This window comes from Pygoscelis adeliae, unplaced genomic scaffold, assembly GCF_000699105.1.
Source record: "Pygoscelis adeliae isolate BGI_AS28 unplaced genomic scaffold, ASM69910v1 Scaffold355, whole genome shotgun sequence".
NCBI classification, from domain to species: Eukaryota; Metazoa; Chordata; class Aves; order Sphenisciformes; family Spheniscidae; genus Pygoscelis; species Pygoscelis adeliae.
Genome location: NW_008824765.1, coordinates 30,217 through 50,009, shown reverse-complemented (window position 1 = coordinate 50,009; position 19,793 = coordinate 30,217). Strand labels below are relative to the sequence as shown.

The window sequence follows — 19,793 nt, the reverse complement described above, 5'->3', positions numbered from 1 at the left end:
GGAGGAGTGACCAAGAAGCTGTGTGGTACTCAGTTGCCAAAATGAGGTTAAACCACAACACCTACAAATCAACTCATGTCAATAGAGACATACCAAGATGTTGGTATTCATCTGCTGCACACAGCAACAAGCTCACCTTAACCTCTTTGTTCTTCCTAAATGATACTATTTGTTAAGCTAAAAAAACCCCTTTGAAATAAGAGTATTAAGGCTAGCTTCCTTAGGCATAGAAGAACGTTGGAGGTCAAGACTGCTGAACAGCATTTATTATGTTCACTTTGGGATGCTCGTATCATTTAGTCACCTAAAAGGCATAAGCAGCAATGATTTTTTTGCAGCTCTTTCCTCAAGCAAATATTCATGCCCAAAACAACCATCTTGAGCCAGCTGACAGTACAAAACAGCAACAACCACCCTAGACACATGGCAGTTTAATTTATTAACAGCCATGGAAGCAGCAGACAGATCCTAAGCTGCTATGAAACTTTTGCTGGAACAAATTTGGTACGCCATATTTACAGTTGAAGTCAGTTCCTTTTCAGGGCCAGTGCATTAAAAAAAAAAGTACTCTAATCAAGAGAGACAAGAACACGCCACATTTTCAGGATCTTCGGATTCAAGTAAGCATCTGATGATCATTAACGTGAACTACCAGTTCACAAAACAAAGCTCCAGCTGGGCACATTGAGCTACTCTCACATCTGGCTTACCAGTGCCCCACAACAGCAAATACTAGGAATGCTTTTCAGACATGCACAACAAAAAGCATGAAATGCAAGCTATTCAAAGAAACTAAGTTTTAGATGACTGAAACAGCATCCATTTACAACACTTGAGAAGATACTCTGTGAAACTCTTGTTGTACCGAAGGGTAAAAATGGCAGTTTGACTAAAACAACTGAAAAACCATTGTGCTAGAGCTCTTTCTGCAGCCCTTACTCAACAAGCCTAACAGCAGAACTATCATACCTGCTGTGACCTGTAGAAAGTGCATTTTGATTCCTGCTATTTCTATCAAATGGAGCCTGGTAGTCAGAAGAGAACATCACACAGATCAAAAAAGTGACACAAGTAAAAGAAGGAAGACAAACCTGGTAACTAATCAGTGACTTATGATCTCCTATTACAGCTACAAGCATTTACTTGATATGATTCTGAAGGTAAAAAAGGATTAAGTTAATCCAGTAGACATCTAGAGATAGTTGCTTAATTCCAGCTCCAACCAGGTCCTACACAAGGCCAAAAGAGTAATTCCAGCTACCCAGACAGACTTTCTGCAATCCAAACGATATTACAGCAGCATCTGACTTCCTGGCACAGAGAAAAGAAGGGACTGAACAAAGAAATGGAAGTAAAACACAACCAACAAGATTTTACAAATCATATCACATGGTATGATACAGCTTCATGGATCAGTTGGTATTTCAGCAATAACTTCTGTAGTCACTGAATTACATTTGTCTGATGATGTCAAGAAGATAAACCAGTTACATCACCAGCACAATTTAGGATTCAAAAAGATTTTCCACACCATAATTTGTTGGCATAAAGGGCAGGATTTCTTTAAGTTTTCATTTTGCCTTGCACCAGAGTGTAGGGTATACAAATCTGGCACATTCATCTTGCCTTCTAAGAAAAGAGTAAGCTTTACGTAGGCCCTGAATCTACTTCTCTCTTCCTGTAACATTTTAGAGTTTTATGACTCAGTGACTCACAATATGCATTATTTTGATTTCTTTGAAGTGTTATTAAATAGCTGGCAACAATTACAGCAGGCTGAATCCTATGCCCTATGTTGTCTTTCCCAGCTTTATGTTCTCTCCTGCAATCACCTGCAAATCTTCAATACCTGTTCAACATGTTTTTAGTCTCCAAAAAAAAAACCCCAAACCAACAAAACCAACCAAATAAAAAAATCCTCCATCCTTGGTAATGTAAGTGCACAGAATTATTTAACTATTGAAGCATTACTTTATAGTATTTGTAGCTATTAAATATCCCCATTCCCCCTCTCGCTATTTTCCCATTTCCATTACTAATAATGCTACTACTTCGATCTACCACTTTCACAGTATTTGCTGCAAATGAGAACAACAGGAACAGGAGAGCACTCTCATGCGGTGCTCTCGCTATCTTTCTACACGTCAACAGATACCACACGAGCTCTACTATTACTTACTGTTCCCTAAATTGTCAGTTGAAAGCATTCAACCAATATCTAAAACATCTTGATTGACTGCTAAGATGACACGTTCAGATATCTTGGAAAGCTCGTAGAAAGATCTTTTAGATATATCTAAGCCACTATGTTGCATGTCAACAGGCCACAAGGATGACGCTTTTCTTAGTTTATCTGCTCTTCGATACCCTGAAAACAAGCAAAAAACCAAACCAAACCATGGTTTCCAAGATTGCCACAAAAGCAAGACACTTGGTAAGAAGCAACATTTTAGGCAGATATTTGGCTTCTTAGAACTGCCCTTTATTTAAAAGGTCTACCTCTTTACCTTATGATTTACTTGAGAAATCTTCCTTTGACAGACTGGTCTAACAAGGGATTCCGAAGTCATGTTCAGACTGTTTAACCATGCCTGCGGACTACTCCAGACTATACGAGAATGCACTTGTGCAGTTACAGAATTTCCAGAAGAGCTCCAATGAATGTCCTGTTGCTTCTGCTTGCATCACATGAAAGAAACACCAGTGAGGACAACTCTTCTGGGCATGTATTCAGATCTAGCTAAACAGACAAATATGTACTAAATAAAGAACACCAAGAAATCAATAGTTTTAACGTTGCCAGGTGACCTCAGAAATGGGAACCTACACTCAGCCCAATTCAACATGGTCAGAGATATGTCAGTCAATCAGTTTGTCGGCAGAAACTTCAACCCAAATTAAAAGCCAAAGGACTGAACAAACTAGTTCCATCCTATTAGTGCTGAAGTCAAGAGGCAGTCTGAACCATGCCCAGGTCCTCCTGCACAGAAGGAAAGAAGCATAGCAGCATTTAGTAATACAGCCATTGATAAAACCAGTCAAGTGTGCAAGAAAAATTAATCTATAATTGAGTCCACACAGATACATGTGAGGAAATCGCTCCTACTGGAATTCACACCAGTCCTCCAGAACACCTCTTGGCTTGCCACAGGTAAAGGGAGTTTGCAAAGCTAGCTAACCATTAGCCCTCACTGGTATACCATTCTCCGAGTAAAGGATTCTTCAGTAGCTGAAGGTTTTCAGTAATATGGACCAATCTTGAAATGCAAGTCCTTTTGAGTAGAAATACACTAAGAGCAGCAACTGTGGAACTGGATGGCCTAACAAGACTATAAATGAAAGACTCCAAGACAGTAAGTTAGTATGGAATGCAATTCTTTTCAAGACATGTTGGAGGTGGGATTAAATGCTGTTTGGAGTTCAAATGCTTCTGCCATACTATCGAGTACCTGAAGTGAAGGCTAGCAAAGACTGCAGTCCACCCTTGGCTGCTTTTTTTTAATGCTTTCTAGCACAGGGAAGCAACATATCCTATCAATAACCTTAACGTGTTTCTCATTTATTTATTAAAAAGTACTAACAACACAACTCAAAGAGAGGCTACCCAAAGCCAGAAAGAAGGATTCTGCTATGGAAGAAAGCTTGACTTAAAATCCCTTTTTGGGCTCCTTTAATTTTTAGAAAGTATTTTAAGCTCTTCTTCGCCTCTATATTATTTTTAACTTTAGATTACCACTGAGGTAAACTGTGGTCTCGTGTACTGTTAATAGAACAATTAAAAGAAATACCTGCAAGTATCTAACGGTACCACTAATAGATATGAAAAAAATTCAGTAAGTAAAAGAAGAGAGTTTAAGAGAAGATATTCAAAAATTATATAAAGTGATGCTAAAAACTCCTCTTCCTCACCTCTCAACATTTTCTGATTCAAGATCTTATTTCCATAGTCTAAACACAATGAGCTTCCCAGCCCAGAGCTTAATAAAAGGAAACATCCACACTCATGTCGCCCCTCCACATGCATCTTTTATGCCTCTGAAAGGGGTGGATATACACAATTCCTCCCTGTGAAGCATTCAGGAAAACATTTAAAAGCACGGGGTTATGAAGAACAAGCCGCCTCAGGGAGCAGAATTTCTGTATTTTTTATGATGGAAAAAGAAGTAATTCTTTTTAAAAACGGAGTTTCAAAATATTCAAACTGATGGATAGTATAGCCCAAACAGAGATGCATTACCAAGGACATATTATTCAGAGTGCCAGTGAGACAGTTTCATTGTAAGTATCATTTAGCAACATACAAATACTACTGCACAACACAGTTTAAAATACGACTCTCTTCTGACTTCAAATCACTGGTTCCCCACCAAAACTGCACCAAGCAATTTCTTAATAACCACATATAATCTCTAAAATCAGATTCTTACCTTCCTCAGTTTCTACTGGTTGCTCTGATAGAATTTTAAGAAGAACTGGATTTTTCCATACTCCTTCCCTTGTGATATCCACCAATATTTGGAGGTTGTTATTCCCAAATTCCAGTAAAGCATCATGTGAATCCTACAAAACGTAAAAAAAAAGCTCATTAAAAGTCTTTGCTAAAAATTAAACCAATGTAATTTTACATTATCTGTCCTAATATTTGACTGTATTCTAATAATTTCACACCATTCTTCCAAGTCATTACTGTTTTGACATGTTTGCATGGGATTTTAACAGTACGTCCTTTCATTTCTTTAATCCTACAGCAACACTTCCCAATTTCAAGGTACTGAAAGTTAACTGAAATGGCTTAACTCAAAAAGCCTATTCTGCAGTTGTAACTCTTCTGCAATTTTTATCTTTCTCCATGTACACGTGTACATATAAGTAAAATTACAGAAATTATTGTATAAAAGACAAAGGATGATTTTGTATCAAAGCATTTAGTGCCATTGAAGAAACTGGCATGAAGACCAAATAGTTTTCAAAATGAATAACAAAATGCCGAGAGTGTAAAATTTTATATTTAGTGTTAACACTAGTGAGATGAGCCACTCAATTCAGTTCTCTGAGAATTATTAAAGCCGTTGCTCACTAGTCTGAAGAAAGTGGTGGTGGGGGACGGACATCCTTAAGCTACTTAAGAAGTAGTGCAATGGGAGAGGCTCAGAAAGGACTCTCATCTGCCAAAAGGGTGAGGTTGGGGTCATACGAAGATGCAGGTTTCCTGGTGGTTAGAGATGCAAGAAGTCTCAGGGAACTTAAGAAAGAGAAAGCAGAGCACAATATACACAGCAGAGACTGTTGTACAACACTCACAGTCCAGACCAAACTGGATCATAATTTCCTTTATTAAAATGAAAATGTCCTTCTACTGGATACAGATACACCATTTCGTTAGAAACTAATCGATGTCCAGTGCATTTAGTCTAAGATCCAGTAATTTCCAATCCTGACAGTTTTGATGCTGTGAAGGCTGACCCAGAGACCCTCCACACTGAACAGGTCTCCAGCTGAAGTTTATCCACCAAACCTGTATACATAGCATAATACTCAGAGTGATCAAGGCCCTACCACTTAATTCTGGAAATCTGAGGAGTGAAGGAGGGAAGAAAAAGAGAGACGTTACGCATGGAAAGAAGTCTAGAGTCTAACACAGAAGAAAAACCAACTGGAAACAGATTCCAGCACTTAATGTCCCTAGCAGGAAAACTGATCTAGGGTGACTTGCACCGAAAAAATTAAAATATCACCACGCAGAATTTCCTAACGCTGACAAATTGAAGCCAACTAGCTGTAGGCAATTTGTGGCTACATGTTCAGTAAAAATGCTTCTCACATCAGTCACAACACATCTTAAGTTTAAGAATTAGTCTGATACGTGACAATGTCCCCTAGTTCTAGTGAGCTGTGTTTTAAGTTGGCAGTACTTTTAACACTATTATTACCCTTAGGTTTGCTTTCAATAGCCTCTGTTGTATCCTTTATATATAAAGGAATCAATTCCATGTTCTGAATTATCAGAATTAAATGGGGCTTATGCTATGACCACTGGGAATACCAGAGTAACCAAAGAGCCTTGTATCTTGGGCTGTCAAAAGACAGCAATAAACTGCATTCCACATTGCAACGCACAAGACATGTTTTTCAAGTTCCTGAGTTACCTTCTATAACCAAGTGAATCTGCTATGAAAATGCCCAAGACTTTCCCATTAACCATTCACAGTAAAAGGCATCTTTGCATTTAGTGATTAGATGCCCTTTAATAAATTAGATATTGATGTTCAATGTCAAATATCGGATGCTAATTTCAGACCAACTTCGATGTTTTGATAGCACTATCTATTTCCTTTCTAATACTGCAGCAAACTGCACTCCATATATGTCTGCACAGGAGAACTTGGATTTAACTCTTGGGTGAAGCATCTACCCACTAAGGAGTGAAGCTTTTTTCCCAGCAAAAGATTCACTAGGGGAAAGTTACATTCTTGCAGTGAAGGTTTCATTTACATTGATCCATAGCTGTCACAAGTAATAGTCTCAAAAGATTCTTAAAGGATTCCTCTCGAATAACTATGAAACCAGACATGCTACTTAGTAAATCCCGAATTAAAGTGAAGTATAGCTAACACAGGGTTCTTCCCTCCTCACTCCCTGGATTAGGTGTATCTACTCCAAGTATACCATAGCATACTTGCGTACTATATGGAATAAACTCAATTATTACTTCACCACTGAACTCTGTGTCCAGTGGCAAGTTTACACAGATCCCTTCATCCTCTGGATAGTCTGTCAGTCTCAAAAATGAAACTAAGCATATGGGGCTTTTCAAGGAGTCTATGCATCCGGATGACTTTGGGGCATTCTTTCACTAAACTGAGAAGACAGGCAAGTTTAGAAGAAAATCATACCCAGCAAGTACAACTGAAGATTCCAACAATCAAAAGGGGACCACATAAAGATACATACACACCTACAAAGCTCATTATAGCAACCACCTTCCTGCTTGCTCATCTAGCACACAATGAATTGTGAAGTTTTAAGAGGATGAGCAAGAACACTGGGTAGTGTTCTGCAATGCAGGTGTTAAGTATCTGTAAGAGATCTTGTTGTCACAAGAAGCACAGGGAAGTCAGGGAAAAGTAAAGCATATTTTGTATGTTTCCGTGTAAGCTGATAAGATAGCACAAAATGTATTCCCAATTCCAGAAACTAGTATTACTATACTCCATAGCTAAGCTAATCTTCCTACACTAGTCATGACGTTAAAGTAACACGATGTCCTGACTAACCTTTAAATAAACAGGATTTCCAGCTATAACCAGTCTTTAATGTAATAGGCGAGATAGGAGGAAGGAAACAAAGCAAGTTATCAGTTGTCATTGTTAAAATCCTATCTAAGCATTCGCCACCTTCAGCTGCTAATCAGACTTCATGTCTCACAGGGTTTGGTGCTTGACAGGGATTTGGATCTGGGATATTGCAGAGAAGCTGCCAAGGCTTGTACTCGGACTATCACCACTTGCTGCTCATACACCTGGACACCAATCACACTGCACATCCAGAATAAATACAAGGCTCTGGGGGCCAAGCTGAAGGACATCAGCATCCATCTGGTTTTCTTCACTTTGCTGAGGAAGATATAAGACTAAAAGCAAAAGGAAGGTCAAGGGAAGTGTGAGAACAGCTCAGTAGGACAGGGCATCAAGTAACAGAGGACACTGAAGAGGCTAAGGTACTCAATAACTTTGCCTCAAGTTTTACCGCTAAGGTCTGCGCTCTGGCCTTCTGGGTGCCTATGACTAGTGGCAGAGTTGAGAGTGGGGAAGGGGCATGAAGCTGCACAACAGATGAGATGTTAAGACAATCATGTTAGCATTCATGGTACCAAACAGAAGCCAAGGGTGTTGATGGAGATCATGGATGTCACTGCAAGACTAGCTCTGAAAGGTTACAGGCACTGGGGGAAGGTTCCTGGTGACTGGAAGAAACCTCCATGCCCATTTTCAAGACCAAGGTGAGGAGACCCTGGGGAACTACAGGCCAGTCAGCATAACCTGTCCCCAGAAAGACTATGGGGCAAATTCTCCCGGAAACCATACCCAGGCACCTGAAGAAAAAAAAATGTGACTGAGAACAGCCAGGATTTGCCAAGTACAAGTCACATTTTATCAACCTACCTTCTGTGATAACAGGCTACAGATGACATTACAGTAGTCAGACTTAGCAAGGCTTCTGACAGTCTCCCATAGTATCTTTAAAGCCAAATTGTTAAAATATGGAAAAGTCGACAATAACGCAGGTAGAAAAATCATCTCAACTGCCAGGCTCGGAAGGCTCATGACCAACTGTACAAAACCCAGCTGGCAGCTGTCTCCTAGTAGCACTTCTCAGGGGTCAACACTGAGCTGATACTTTTAATATCTTTATTAGTAGTCTGAATAATGGGACAAAGCACGTTCTCTGCCAGACCACAGCTCATACAGAACTTGGAGAGCAGCTGACACTGGAGGGCAGGGCTGCCATTCAGAAAGACATTCAACAGGATGCAGAACATCGCTGACAGGGACTCATTGAAGTTCAACACAGGCAAACGCAAAGTGCTGCACCTGGCACAACCGCAAGTATCAGTAGAAGCTGGGGACCAGCTGGCTAGGTTCCAGTTTGGCACAACAGGCCTCTAGGGTCTGTAATTTAAGTGTAGGTCAGCAGCGAGCCCTTACTGCGAACAAGGCAAACTATGCTGAACAGTTTCAAACAGAGCATAACCAGGAGGCTGGTGAAGTGTTTATTACCCTCTGTTTGGTACTTTTGAGACTCCGCTGGAGTAAAACACTCAGTCTGTGGCTGTCCTGTACAACTCATTTACCATAGTGGAGCAAGTCCAGCAAAGGCCACCAGAGGGCCTATGCAATCTTAGGAAGAGAAAGTGAAGAGGGTAATTTTGGAGGTGTCTTATATCTTCGCTATACTCCCCAGTAGGTAGTTGGAGCTGGACTCTTCCTTCTGTCTAGTGAGTGAGTCAATAGACAAGTCACATAAAGGGAAATTCTGTAAAGTGTGTGTGTGGGAAGTGTATCAATGTTTAAATACCCTCACTTTGAAAGGACTACCCAAATTGTGTGCAATCTCCATTCTTAGAGACACTTAAAACTTTGCGGGGCAGGACCCTAAGCAACCTGATTCAAGATAGCCCTTACTCTGAGTGAAGAGGTGGATCAGATAACTTGAGCTACCTTCCAGCTCCAGCTACCTCATGACTCTTCCACAACAGACACCTTCCAAGGGCTGCATATTCAATGCATTTACTAGACATACTGAAAGCACACTTAGTGGGAGTCAGTGCTTCTGCCCTGTACTAGTTCTTCTCCGACTGCAAGAACAAAAGCAAACTAACATCAGAAGTTAGGACATATTAGGAGTTCTTTCCAAACACAGAACTATAGTGCAGACTTCCACCTTCCAAGGAGCAAAGTTAAAAGCCTCATAGCTGAATGCAACAGTCGAGCAGTTTTGGTAACTTTAACCATCTCATTTTCCTTAGCAGTACCTAAGACTTTCTGTAAATATTGCCCCAATGTTGATTTTGTTTTTAGATAAGTGCTGTAACTGTGTTCCTACTCTTAGCTCCTAGCATACTTGCTAACTAAAATCAATCATTAAAGACTAAGCTATTTTAAAAAATTATTATAAAGAAAGTAGAACTAGCAAGTGAGCTATCCGTGAGACCACCTCAAAATTGTTGAGATCAGTGGAAGAGTTGGTGGTAATTTGCAGATGAAAGATAGCCAAGTATGATGCTTACAATGATTGATTTCTGGCCTTGAGCCTGAAATGTTACTCACAAGGTCAAAGGAAAAAGAAATAAATGTTTTTTGAGTGTCACAGCTGCACTCTGAAGATGCAAGTGACTTTATACGTTCTTAACCGGAGCTGAAACTGCTCTTAACTAACAGCATTGAGACTAATACATGAGCTACAACACACAAAGGTTTCAGGCTGTATTTAAGCATTTGAAAACATCACTTAAGCAATCCTTACACTCACACAGCTGTTCCTCCTCTCAAGTCTTTCCTTCCTGTGCAAGCTGGATCAGGAAACCAAATTCAGCAGAAAGAGCCTCAGGGAAGGAGTGAGGTTTGTTTTGTTTTTAAAAACTAAAGCATGATCAATTCCCTACTTTACACACAGCTACATGGCATGCCAGTAGAATCAGGCAGGTGAATGACAGACTTAATGCTTAAGTCAGTGCTGCTGCCAAAAGATGCTCAAGTTATAGCCTCAGGACAGCTTTAAAAATGTCAGTGGAAAACAACAAACTGATCTAAATTTATACCTATGAAGTTTGCAACCACAGTCCAGAGTTTCCCTAAGTGGCAGTTATGATCACATAGGAAGTCTATGTTTATCATTTTATCCTCAGACTTGGGTGATTAAGAAAACAATTACGGGTGTGCAGGTAAGAAGGGATACTGTATCTTACCACAAAATAAATACAAGCCCATTTTGCCAATCTCTACTTTTCACCTCTCTCAACCGTACGGCACCATGCATTAAGTCTTTTCAATGCAATAGATTGCCAGAGCATCCACTGTCCATTCCCCTCCCATATACTAACATTACAGCTTTAACCTGTATCAGTCTCAAGCGTAGATCAGTTCAAAGACTAAGTTCAAAAAAACCATCAGCATTTAACAGCCTACGACTTCAAATTTCACCTGGAAGACTGAACTCAATGAGCTTTACTGAGCTACAGCGCTCTGTGAAGGCATTCAGCACATGTGTTATGCCTTGGAAAGAGGTGGAACTGACCAGCAAAGCCCTTCCAATCAGTTTGTATCAAATAAAGGCAAGAAGTGCCAGGTTCCTCACAGTTATGTAAGAGGAGAAAGGACATGACATCTTTTAAACAGCATGTTTTTTTGAAGAAAAACAGCCGAATCAGAAGAGTTCTCATTATCAGAAGACCTTTGGTAATCAGCCTACATTTCCTTTGAGGGTATCGTTTCTACGTTCAGATTCTTCACAAAGAGCTTCAACAAAGCATTAATAATCAATAAAAATGTAACAATTTTACTAAAATTCTTGAGAATTTCTACCATTTCCTGGCAGAAATGGCAGAATTGAATCATTTGAATAAAGGCATATAACTCAGACATTCCCAGCTCTTACTATTGAAAAATAGTTTGATAAACATGAGACAAAGAATCACCTCTTAAGTTACCAGTGCTTTACTATACTTAAATGTACTGCAGTACTGCAAGAAACATAGCTTTAGGAAGCCACGGAGAGCCCTCAGCACATATTACATATAGCGGTGTCACCCAAATATCTGTTCCAGCAACTCCAAGATATTTATCAGTGAAGAAGATTGAACTACAAACAGGATTTTCAGCTCTGCACAGTTCTGCAAGGCAAAGAAAGGGAAACACCAACTCCTGGTTGTATGAACTCACCCTCTCTGTTGACAGGACAGGCTTATACCCATCCTGGCCCCAGCAAGCACTCGCCAACCAACAAGTGCCAAAGACCATACAAGCAGAATTTGTAATGGCACACTATGCTAGCTGAGATTCATTGCCTCTTTGTGATACTTATCCCAAATCCCTCTGCTACTGAGTTGCATGTTCTGAGGAGCTAGAAGCCACTGCCTCAGAGAAAGACAGAATAGACCACTTATCTGCTGCCACCACAAAAACAACGTAGCTGACAAAAAAAAAAATAATCATCATACAACTCGGACAAGGGTAAGGTACTACTACTGAAAAGACTGCTATCCCTCAGATTATGATATTCCGCGATCCAGACACCCAGTGTAAACAATGTTTTCCCAACAGCAACTCTTCCCTAACCCGAGGGCTTCAGGACACAGTACAGAGCTAGCAGAGCCCAGTTCAGTTATGAGGATCATTCACATTTCAGCACCTTTGTATTAAGAGCTGAAAGAAGAACCTTAGAAGGTGAGAAAGAAGGGGCCTGTTACACGAGTCAACTGATTTGATGAGTCAGCACTGTGTGTGACATTCAGGCTCTCAATACTGAAATACCAAATATGAAATTCACCAGCGTATGTAGCATAAGTAACTAACTACTGACAATACACTCCACTTCTATTCTACATGTTTAGCTGAACCTTTCATTATTGGACCTACTGAAGAATATAAGGCTAATATTAATGGAAATATTTAATGAATGAATGAATATTTAATTTAATGAAATGAAAATCTACTATGAATACTTCAAAAGTCTTCAAAGAAATCTAATGCAAAATGTAAGTATGTAGATCTCATTAAGTTAGGACAACACCATAAACAGGTCCTGAGGAGAAGGACACAAAGCATTTCATTCTAGATGAAGTCAGGAAAGGATAACATAATAAGAGCCTATGGACAAAGTTGAAGAGAAAATACAATCCTTGGAACAGTTTACTGAAGATACCAGGATTTTTCAGTCCTGGCAATTTAAAGCAATCGGCAACTACTACAGTGTCACAGAAGTTCTGGTTTTATGCTCACCCTCAATACACAACTTTTCTAAAGAAAGCATTCATGCTCTTTGTAAGGCTTGAAGGGAACCCTGTTCCGCAATCCATATTCAATTCCCATGACAATACATCTCTACTCCCACTAAAGCCATCTTTGAATGCACTGTTTTACCTTCCTCAACTGGCCAGATTACACCCATCCCCACAGTACCTCCCCACTGAGTTCCTCCCCCAGATTAATTGGGTTTACCTGTATCAAGGGCCCTGTTGTAATTCTGCCCCAATCCTGTCACTTGTATTTTACAGCATTTCCCCACCCGTGTCCGCATCCCTTTGCCTGCTGCCACTGTATAAAATCCATGCTGAAACTCCTGCCATACACTCTCACATCTTGTTTTCATTTCGCACAGGCTGCCTCTGGTCTTGCTTAGAGATAAGGAAAACTGGACGCATGGGGGGCTGCAGGGCATAACTACTGTTATTTAGGATGAAAGAACAAACGGGTTCAGACACCAAATAAAGCTTTTGATAGCATTTTGTATATAAGCTGGACATCAATGACACTCCATTTTCAGCTTTAGAACAGTCCCTACACCTTGCTGCTTTGAAATGCAAGCCCTTACCGTTTTCACTCCTGGGATGAAAATTTATTTGAAGTTTCACTGACTCTCACTAACCTGTGCAGATTGTTACAGAGCAGCAATTACTGCAGGCAGATCTGAAAGAAATACCTCTGTCCCACATTTGCTGCAAACACCAGTTACATTTTGAGTTCTGCTCCTCATCAGCCACACTCGCCCCTTTTGTTAGGAAAGGAATAAGCACATTCGCATCTGTCAATCTGGGGCATGTGCTAATATATAATTTTGCGGTGCTTTGCTACTGGATTTGCCTGGAGAGCAGCACATTAACATGGTCACAGGCTTTAAACCTACAATTCCTCACGTGAGAGCCTATGAGTGATTCCTGTCTCAAGGTCTATATCGCCGTCCGTATGACTGCATACTCCTTCTCTGTTACCCTCTTCTTTTCTGATGAAGAGTGGGTTCCTACTGTATTCCGCAGCAGGGTACAAATGTTCTCATTCTCATATTTCTGCAAGACTGCTACTTCACAATCTCATTAGAAGCACCTGTTTGTAAAAGACCACAACCCTCTTCAGCAAGGTGTCAGAGTACTACCGTGTTTAATAAGCTTTGCCCAAATCTTCTACTATCTGAACTATGGGAAGCATTAGATGAGCGCTAAACTTGGAAGCCACAGTTTCAAGAAGTCAGCAAAGTATATTACTACATCTGACAGCAGCACATCTTGAATTTTCCCTTAGTTCTGGAAGTTGACATGAGAGATCTGGGCTTGTGTCACCCTTCTACCCCTGGAATCTAATAGTTTCCTTCCAACATATTCAGCCTGAATAAAGTCACGTCATCTGACTAAAAACTTGCTCTCTATTGACAGAAGTATCAAAGCTCAATCACTTACTTCAGAAACCTAGAAACGCACATGCTTGTTACATCATGGAAATGATTCTCCTCAGTAACAAGAATTCTCCTTGCAGATCCCTCCAGTTAAAAGCTAGTAATTCTTAGAGCTGCTTTATACTTCTGCTATAATGGGAAAAAGCCTGTACATGCCCTCCCATACTCTGAATATGAGAGAACATCTTGTTTCAGGTCTAGGCCATCTCAGTTAAACTTATATATGCCTTTTAGTGTATGATAAGCTTATAAGGCTTAGGGGACACCTTACACCGTGTTCCAGTATTTAACAGGTGGCTACAAAGAAGATGGAGACTCCCTTTTTACAAGGAGTCACAGGGAAAAGACAAGGGGTAATGGATACAAGTCACTCCTGGGGAGATTCTGATTGGACACAAGAGGAAAATTTTTCACAATGAGAACAATCAGCCATTGGAATAATCTCCCCAGAGAAGTGGTGGATTCCCTAACATTGGACACTTTGAAGATTCGGCTGGACAGAGTGCTGGGCCATCTTGTCAAGATGGCTTTTGCCAAGAAAGATTGGACCAGATGATCCTTGAGGTCCTTTCCAACCTGGTATTCTATGATTCACTCCTTGGATAAAGATCCAATGACAACTGGATTATTGAATTTAAGAGCTACCTTGGGAACGGTAAGTTTCAACTTCTTCCATCAGCCCTAACACAAAAGATGAACCTGTGGCTGACCACCCTTATTTGTGACATCCCCACAAATGAATGGGTTGGGAGCACAGACCTAGCCTCTGTAACACCATGGCTAACAGCTACAGACTATGTGTAACAGCTGGCATAGCTGGGTATTGTCAAAATAAACTGATATACCTTCAAACTTGGTTCTGGAGTGCTGCAGTGTGCACTAGCCATAGTCACTAAGGGAGTCACAGGACTTACACACCAGCATTCAAAATAAAGGACAAATCTTTGACACCACTAAGACCACAGGATTTAAACTGTACCTACTACACTCCTTTCTACTACCAAGTACATGCCACAACCAAATGTTTTTAGGGTTGCCATGATAGTTAAGTATTCCATGGTATTTCAGGAAAAGGAGGTCTGTCCACACCTGAAGTCACCAGTCACAGACCACCTCTGTCCCTTCCACTACTAGCAGGACTACAAAGCTCTACTAATCTGTTTCTCTCAGTTTAAAAGTGCCAGGTTTATTCATCTTCACATGAAGAGTTTCCGCACCTGCAATTTCCCTGACTGCAGGTGAAACAAAAGTAGAAGCTCCTTCAAAACATCTACACCTGCATCTTCAGCAGCAGCAGCCCAGCCTCAGGGACTGAGGAAATCCCCAGTCATAGGGGTATAAGGTCTTGTGCAAGGTCTGCACAAGGATAGCTGCAAGGTCTAAGTTCACTTCCTTCCAACTACTTCCTGCCAAAGTCTTCACTTCAGTAACTTATAACTGATATTAGCTTCCAACTTCATTAGTCACAGCTAAAGCCAGAACAGGCAATAGCAGCAACAGATCGGTCCCTGGTCCTGGAAGGGCATTAGTATAAACACAGCAAGACTACCACTCCTGTCTTTCAGCTCCATGAGAAACAAAAGTCCTTGCAGACAGCTAGATACTACCTCCAGACTAAAACCTTGAAAACATCTCTTCCTCCTACACAGTCTACAGTAGCCATCTTCATTTGAGTGTGTGAATAGTAGTATTATGAGTTTGTTTCAGCACGACCTCAGAAGAAACACTTCTAGCAACCACCTGGACTGAAGACTTGTCCTACTATTTTCATCCCTCTCAAATCAGGTATAGACACTAACTTGCCACTCAGATCTCCATAAAAGCTTTTTTTAGTCATCTTCAAAGTAATAATTCAGAGCTGTTACATCACTCCATCTAACTCAGTCTTTCACACAAACCATTAGACAGATCAAGATTTGCTATGGTTCTCTTGCTGCCGTTGCCATTGATTGTGTAGTTGTGAATCTGCTGTTGGGCGTAAGGTTGCCAATACCGTTGTTGCAGTTAGTCTTTTGCTGCTCAGAAATTGCTGCCTGGATAACAGCAATGCAGGACAGGTGGAATGTAGGGTAAGAGTAGAAGAAGAGGAGCACAACAGCAGCCTTTTTTTTTTTTTTTTAAACAAAGTAAATAGGAAAAAAGAAATTCAGAACACTTACCTGTATGGACTGATGGAATCCTAACCACACCTCATGCGGCAATTCACTTTCAGGAATTGAAAGCAGTAGCTCAAAACAACTCCTGGAAAAGTAAGAGGCAAGTAAGCAAACTACCTGAACATGTCCTGTCGTTACATTAAATAACATTTGTGGCACATATTACTTAGCATTCAGACACGAAATGACAGTAATATTGGAACATGTTTGACTGCACAAATCAGTTAGTGGCCAGAAACAGCCCCAGAATCAGGCATGAGTTATCATATGGAAAGAATAGTCTTTTTACTATGCACAATCTTGCTAGGATAAGATTGCAGCTACTCTTATAATCTAGTCTGTTCAACATGGCTCAGGAACGTTGCATTACAGAATTTCTACTCTTTCCTCTCACAAAGGAATCCTAATATCCATTCTGAATAAAACTCATTTGACCCCAGCATGGTCTCTTTGCCTAGAGTAAGAATGAAAGTGAGCTTTACCTAACTTAAAGTTTCAGTGCTGACAGATATAAGAAAATAAAACTAAAGAACAGCTTGACAGAAGACAACACATGCATCAGCACAGAAATGGACCTAGAGAGCAGATCCCTAACAATATCCTAAAAGCAACAGACTAACAAGCTATGTCAAGAGGTGCATCAGCACAGAAACGGACCCACAGAAAAGATTCCTAGAAACACCTTATGAGTCTTTGATAGCATGGAGGTGGGTGGGGGGGGAAGCATTAAAATACCTACAGTGCACACTGCAACAAGCTCAAGAGCTTACCAAACCAAAAAACCCCATGCATATTGATATGCATATCAAAGATGTTCAGATTAAAGTCAGAGTTAAACAGATCAGATTGTCAAATTCTCAGTTCATTAATTCAGGGAGCTGCTGTATTTGTGTAGCTCAGTTATCTACCCAACACAGGTAGAGAACATCCCCTTATTTCTTCATTAGAGCCAAGTTCCTGCTTAAAAATAGGACACTAGTCACCCAGTCTTGATTTTATACCCAGGAAAGTTCGTTACATCCCATTTTCAACTGTGTCAACGATTAATGTTAGTATGAGTCAGCCCCACCACAGTGACATGTGAACTTTTTCTGTGTACCAGGTTTTCCAAATGAAAATTCAGGAAAGTGGGAAGTGTTCAGAAAGTTTTAACATCTCAGAAATATCCAGCAAATTTGAGACTTATATATTCCATACATAAATTCAGATTCCAAGAACAGAAGCAGAGGGGAAGCAAGACCTACTTGACATTCCCTCATTTAGACCATCAGGTCAGTGCTATCCCTTTTCAGAAACAAAAAGGAAACAACTGTTTGTGTTTAGCACATCGATCTCATTTCAGGGAAAAGTCTTCGAGAACAAGAATCGCTGTTTTCTAGGAGACAAAGCAATGGCAGGACTACTGCCTATATTATTCTCAAATAGGGGCTATTTAACCTCGTATGGGACATATGGATTATCTAAACCCCAACTGCTGCACAGAACAATTTGACCTAATCAAACTAAATGTGTTAACTATGATACTGTCTAGAGATTCACAAGATTTACACACAGCAAAAGTGTTCTCATAAATGATGACAATATAAGGAAAGAAAACCTGTCTAAGACTCCACATATAATAAATGCACTGAATAATTGCTATAAGCTACACCTACATTGTTAGAGAGCTCCAACTCATGCTATTTTTTATTCAAAACTTCCACTCTCAAATATTAAATAGAAGAATGACAGGACAACACATTCAGTCTTACCATACATAGAAGAGCTGAGCTTGGGGAAGGGGAAAAGGAAGAGATGACCATAAAGCAAACATGAGTTTCAAAACTACTTAGTACCCAAAAAGAATGACTTTCCTTTCCCCATTCCTCCTGACTTTTGATAAATACATTGAACAGTTACCTGCAAAATGCTGTGCCTAATCAGTTTTTAGCCAGATTCAGCAGTCATATACATAAACAAGATCAAATGGACAAATACTGAATTATCATCTGGCCATCCTTTTCACATTTCAGAAGTTTGCCTTCACTGCCCAATCCCGTTCCTTTAAATAGAGGTTTAGACCTGCAAAAGCTCCAAACTTCTATTAGACAGGCAGAAAATATTATAGCCTTCATCACTGTCATTTAGTAATTATTCACATCATCAGGCACTAGAATCTCAATCATTACTATGCCCATGAATAAGTGGACAACAGGATCAGCAGATATTCCAGCTGTCACAGGTCTCAATATTATAAAACAATCAGGACTTATTTTCCCCTTGTACTCAAGCTTGGCAATACAAGTTAATACACCAGTCCAGATGTCTAGACCCAGGTGGTTGCTACTAGACCATCAACAACTTTACAAAGTCTCACAGCAGCTGAACTCTATTTTAACATAAGAAGAAAAAAAACAACCAAAGAAACCACTAGGTGTGTGTCCATTTTTCATGCATATCATACAAAGACTCTTTTCATCAAATAAAACATTTGCAAACTTCATGGTCAATGTGCTTTTGATGCACACCTCATTTTCAGACTTAAACAAAGTCAACCAATCCTATCTAATTCCACCCTGAATTCCTGGAAATACTGTTTCTAGAATATTACTTTTTCATATGTATGATATTGGCTATATAAAATATCAGGTTTAAACAAAATCGCAAAGCAAGGTTTTACAAATCATTTTTCTGTACTTAACCCTTAAGGTGCTACTTGGACAGTGAAAAAAATCTGAAATTAGATTTTCAAAGCACTGTGTATACAGAGTAATATGACAGTCTATGAAGACGAGAGGGCTGAATTTATGCCTCAAGTGTTATCGTCTTTTGTAGTAGCACAGGACTGAGCTGAACCAAGAACTGAAAATTCTTTTCTTGTGAGTCCTTAAGTCTTCCTCAGGATCCCAACACCAAGCACTTTAGTTTGGAAATCATTCCATGAGAAATCTGGAGCTCTGGGTGTATAGCCACCAGGTAAAACAACTTACAGCACAACTTCAAAAGTAATATCCAGGATATTCCAATTAGAATTTCCTTGGCAGAAAAATAATTAGACTTCTAAGACAATTGCCTAAGTTTTTGTTACAAGAATTGACTCAAACACACAGCTGCATAAAGACTAGCCAGCCTTCCCTACTGGCACGGGGGAGGAATGGCCTTTTAGCTTAAGTCTTCCTTTTGGTCCTTACTATACAGTACTTCAAAATGCACCTCTATCCCTGAAAGCCCGCTTCCTTCTTTTTTGCAATGCAACTAAACAGAATTTAGGTATCATGGCTAAGACCACAAATCAAAATACCAGGATCACTTCACGAAGTCAAGCCTTTCTACCTCACTCTACCAGTACCACCACAATACCTACCTACGCAAAACTCAATTCCAAACTTTAATCACAGTTTTGCAAATAAACTGTGCTTGAATGCTTCCATTATTAAAAAAAATCATTCATCTCAAACACTCAACTTCAAAATACCTTTTAGGAGAAGGTCTCCTAGATTTAAATTTCTTTATTTTCAAAGGAGTAACTCTAGGCAAAACCCAACACATTATTTGCATACAATTATTCTGTAATCACTTTATACCTCATTCACTATTATTTTAAGACAGAAATTTTAAAAAGTAGATTTTATAAGCTTTCCGAATTGCATTTGTCTTTAGATTGTATTAGAAAACTTTTCTTACCCTAAGCTTCTTAAGAGTTAAAAAGATGAC

At 39.8% G+C, this 19,793-nt stretch overlaps 1 protein-coding gene across 1 annotated transcript in view; it reads right to left on the bottom strand.

Annotated features, from left to right (window-relative positions):
* The window catches only part of RLF (rearranged L-myc fusion), a 73,553-nt gene that overhangs the window by 48,906 nt on the left and 4,854 nt on the right, over positions 1-19,793 (bottom strand). The window contains exons 3-4 of the mRNA XM_009323567.1: positions 16,104-16,185; positions 4,428-4,560 (exon numbers count right to left, since the gene is read on the bottom strand). Coding sequence (XP_009321842.1) covers positions 4,428-4,560; positions 16,104-16,185 — 215 coding nt within the window. The remainder of the gene's footprint in view (positions 1-4,427; positions 4,561-16,103; positions 16,186-19,793) is intronic.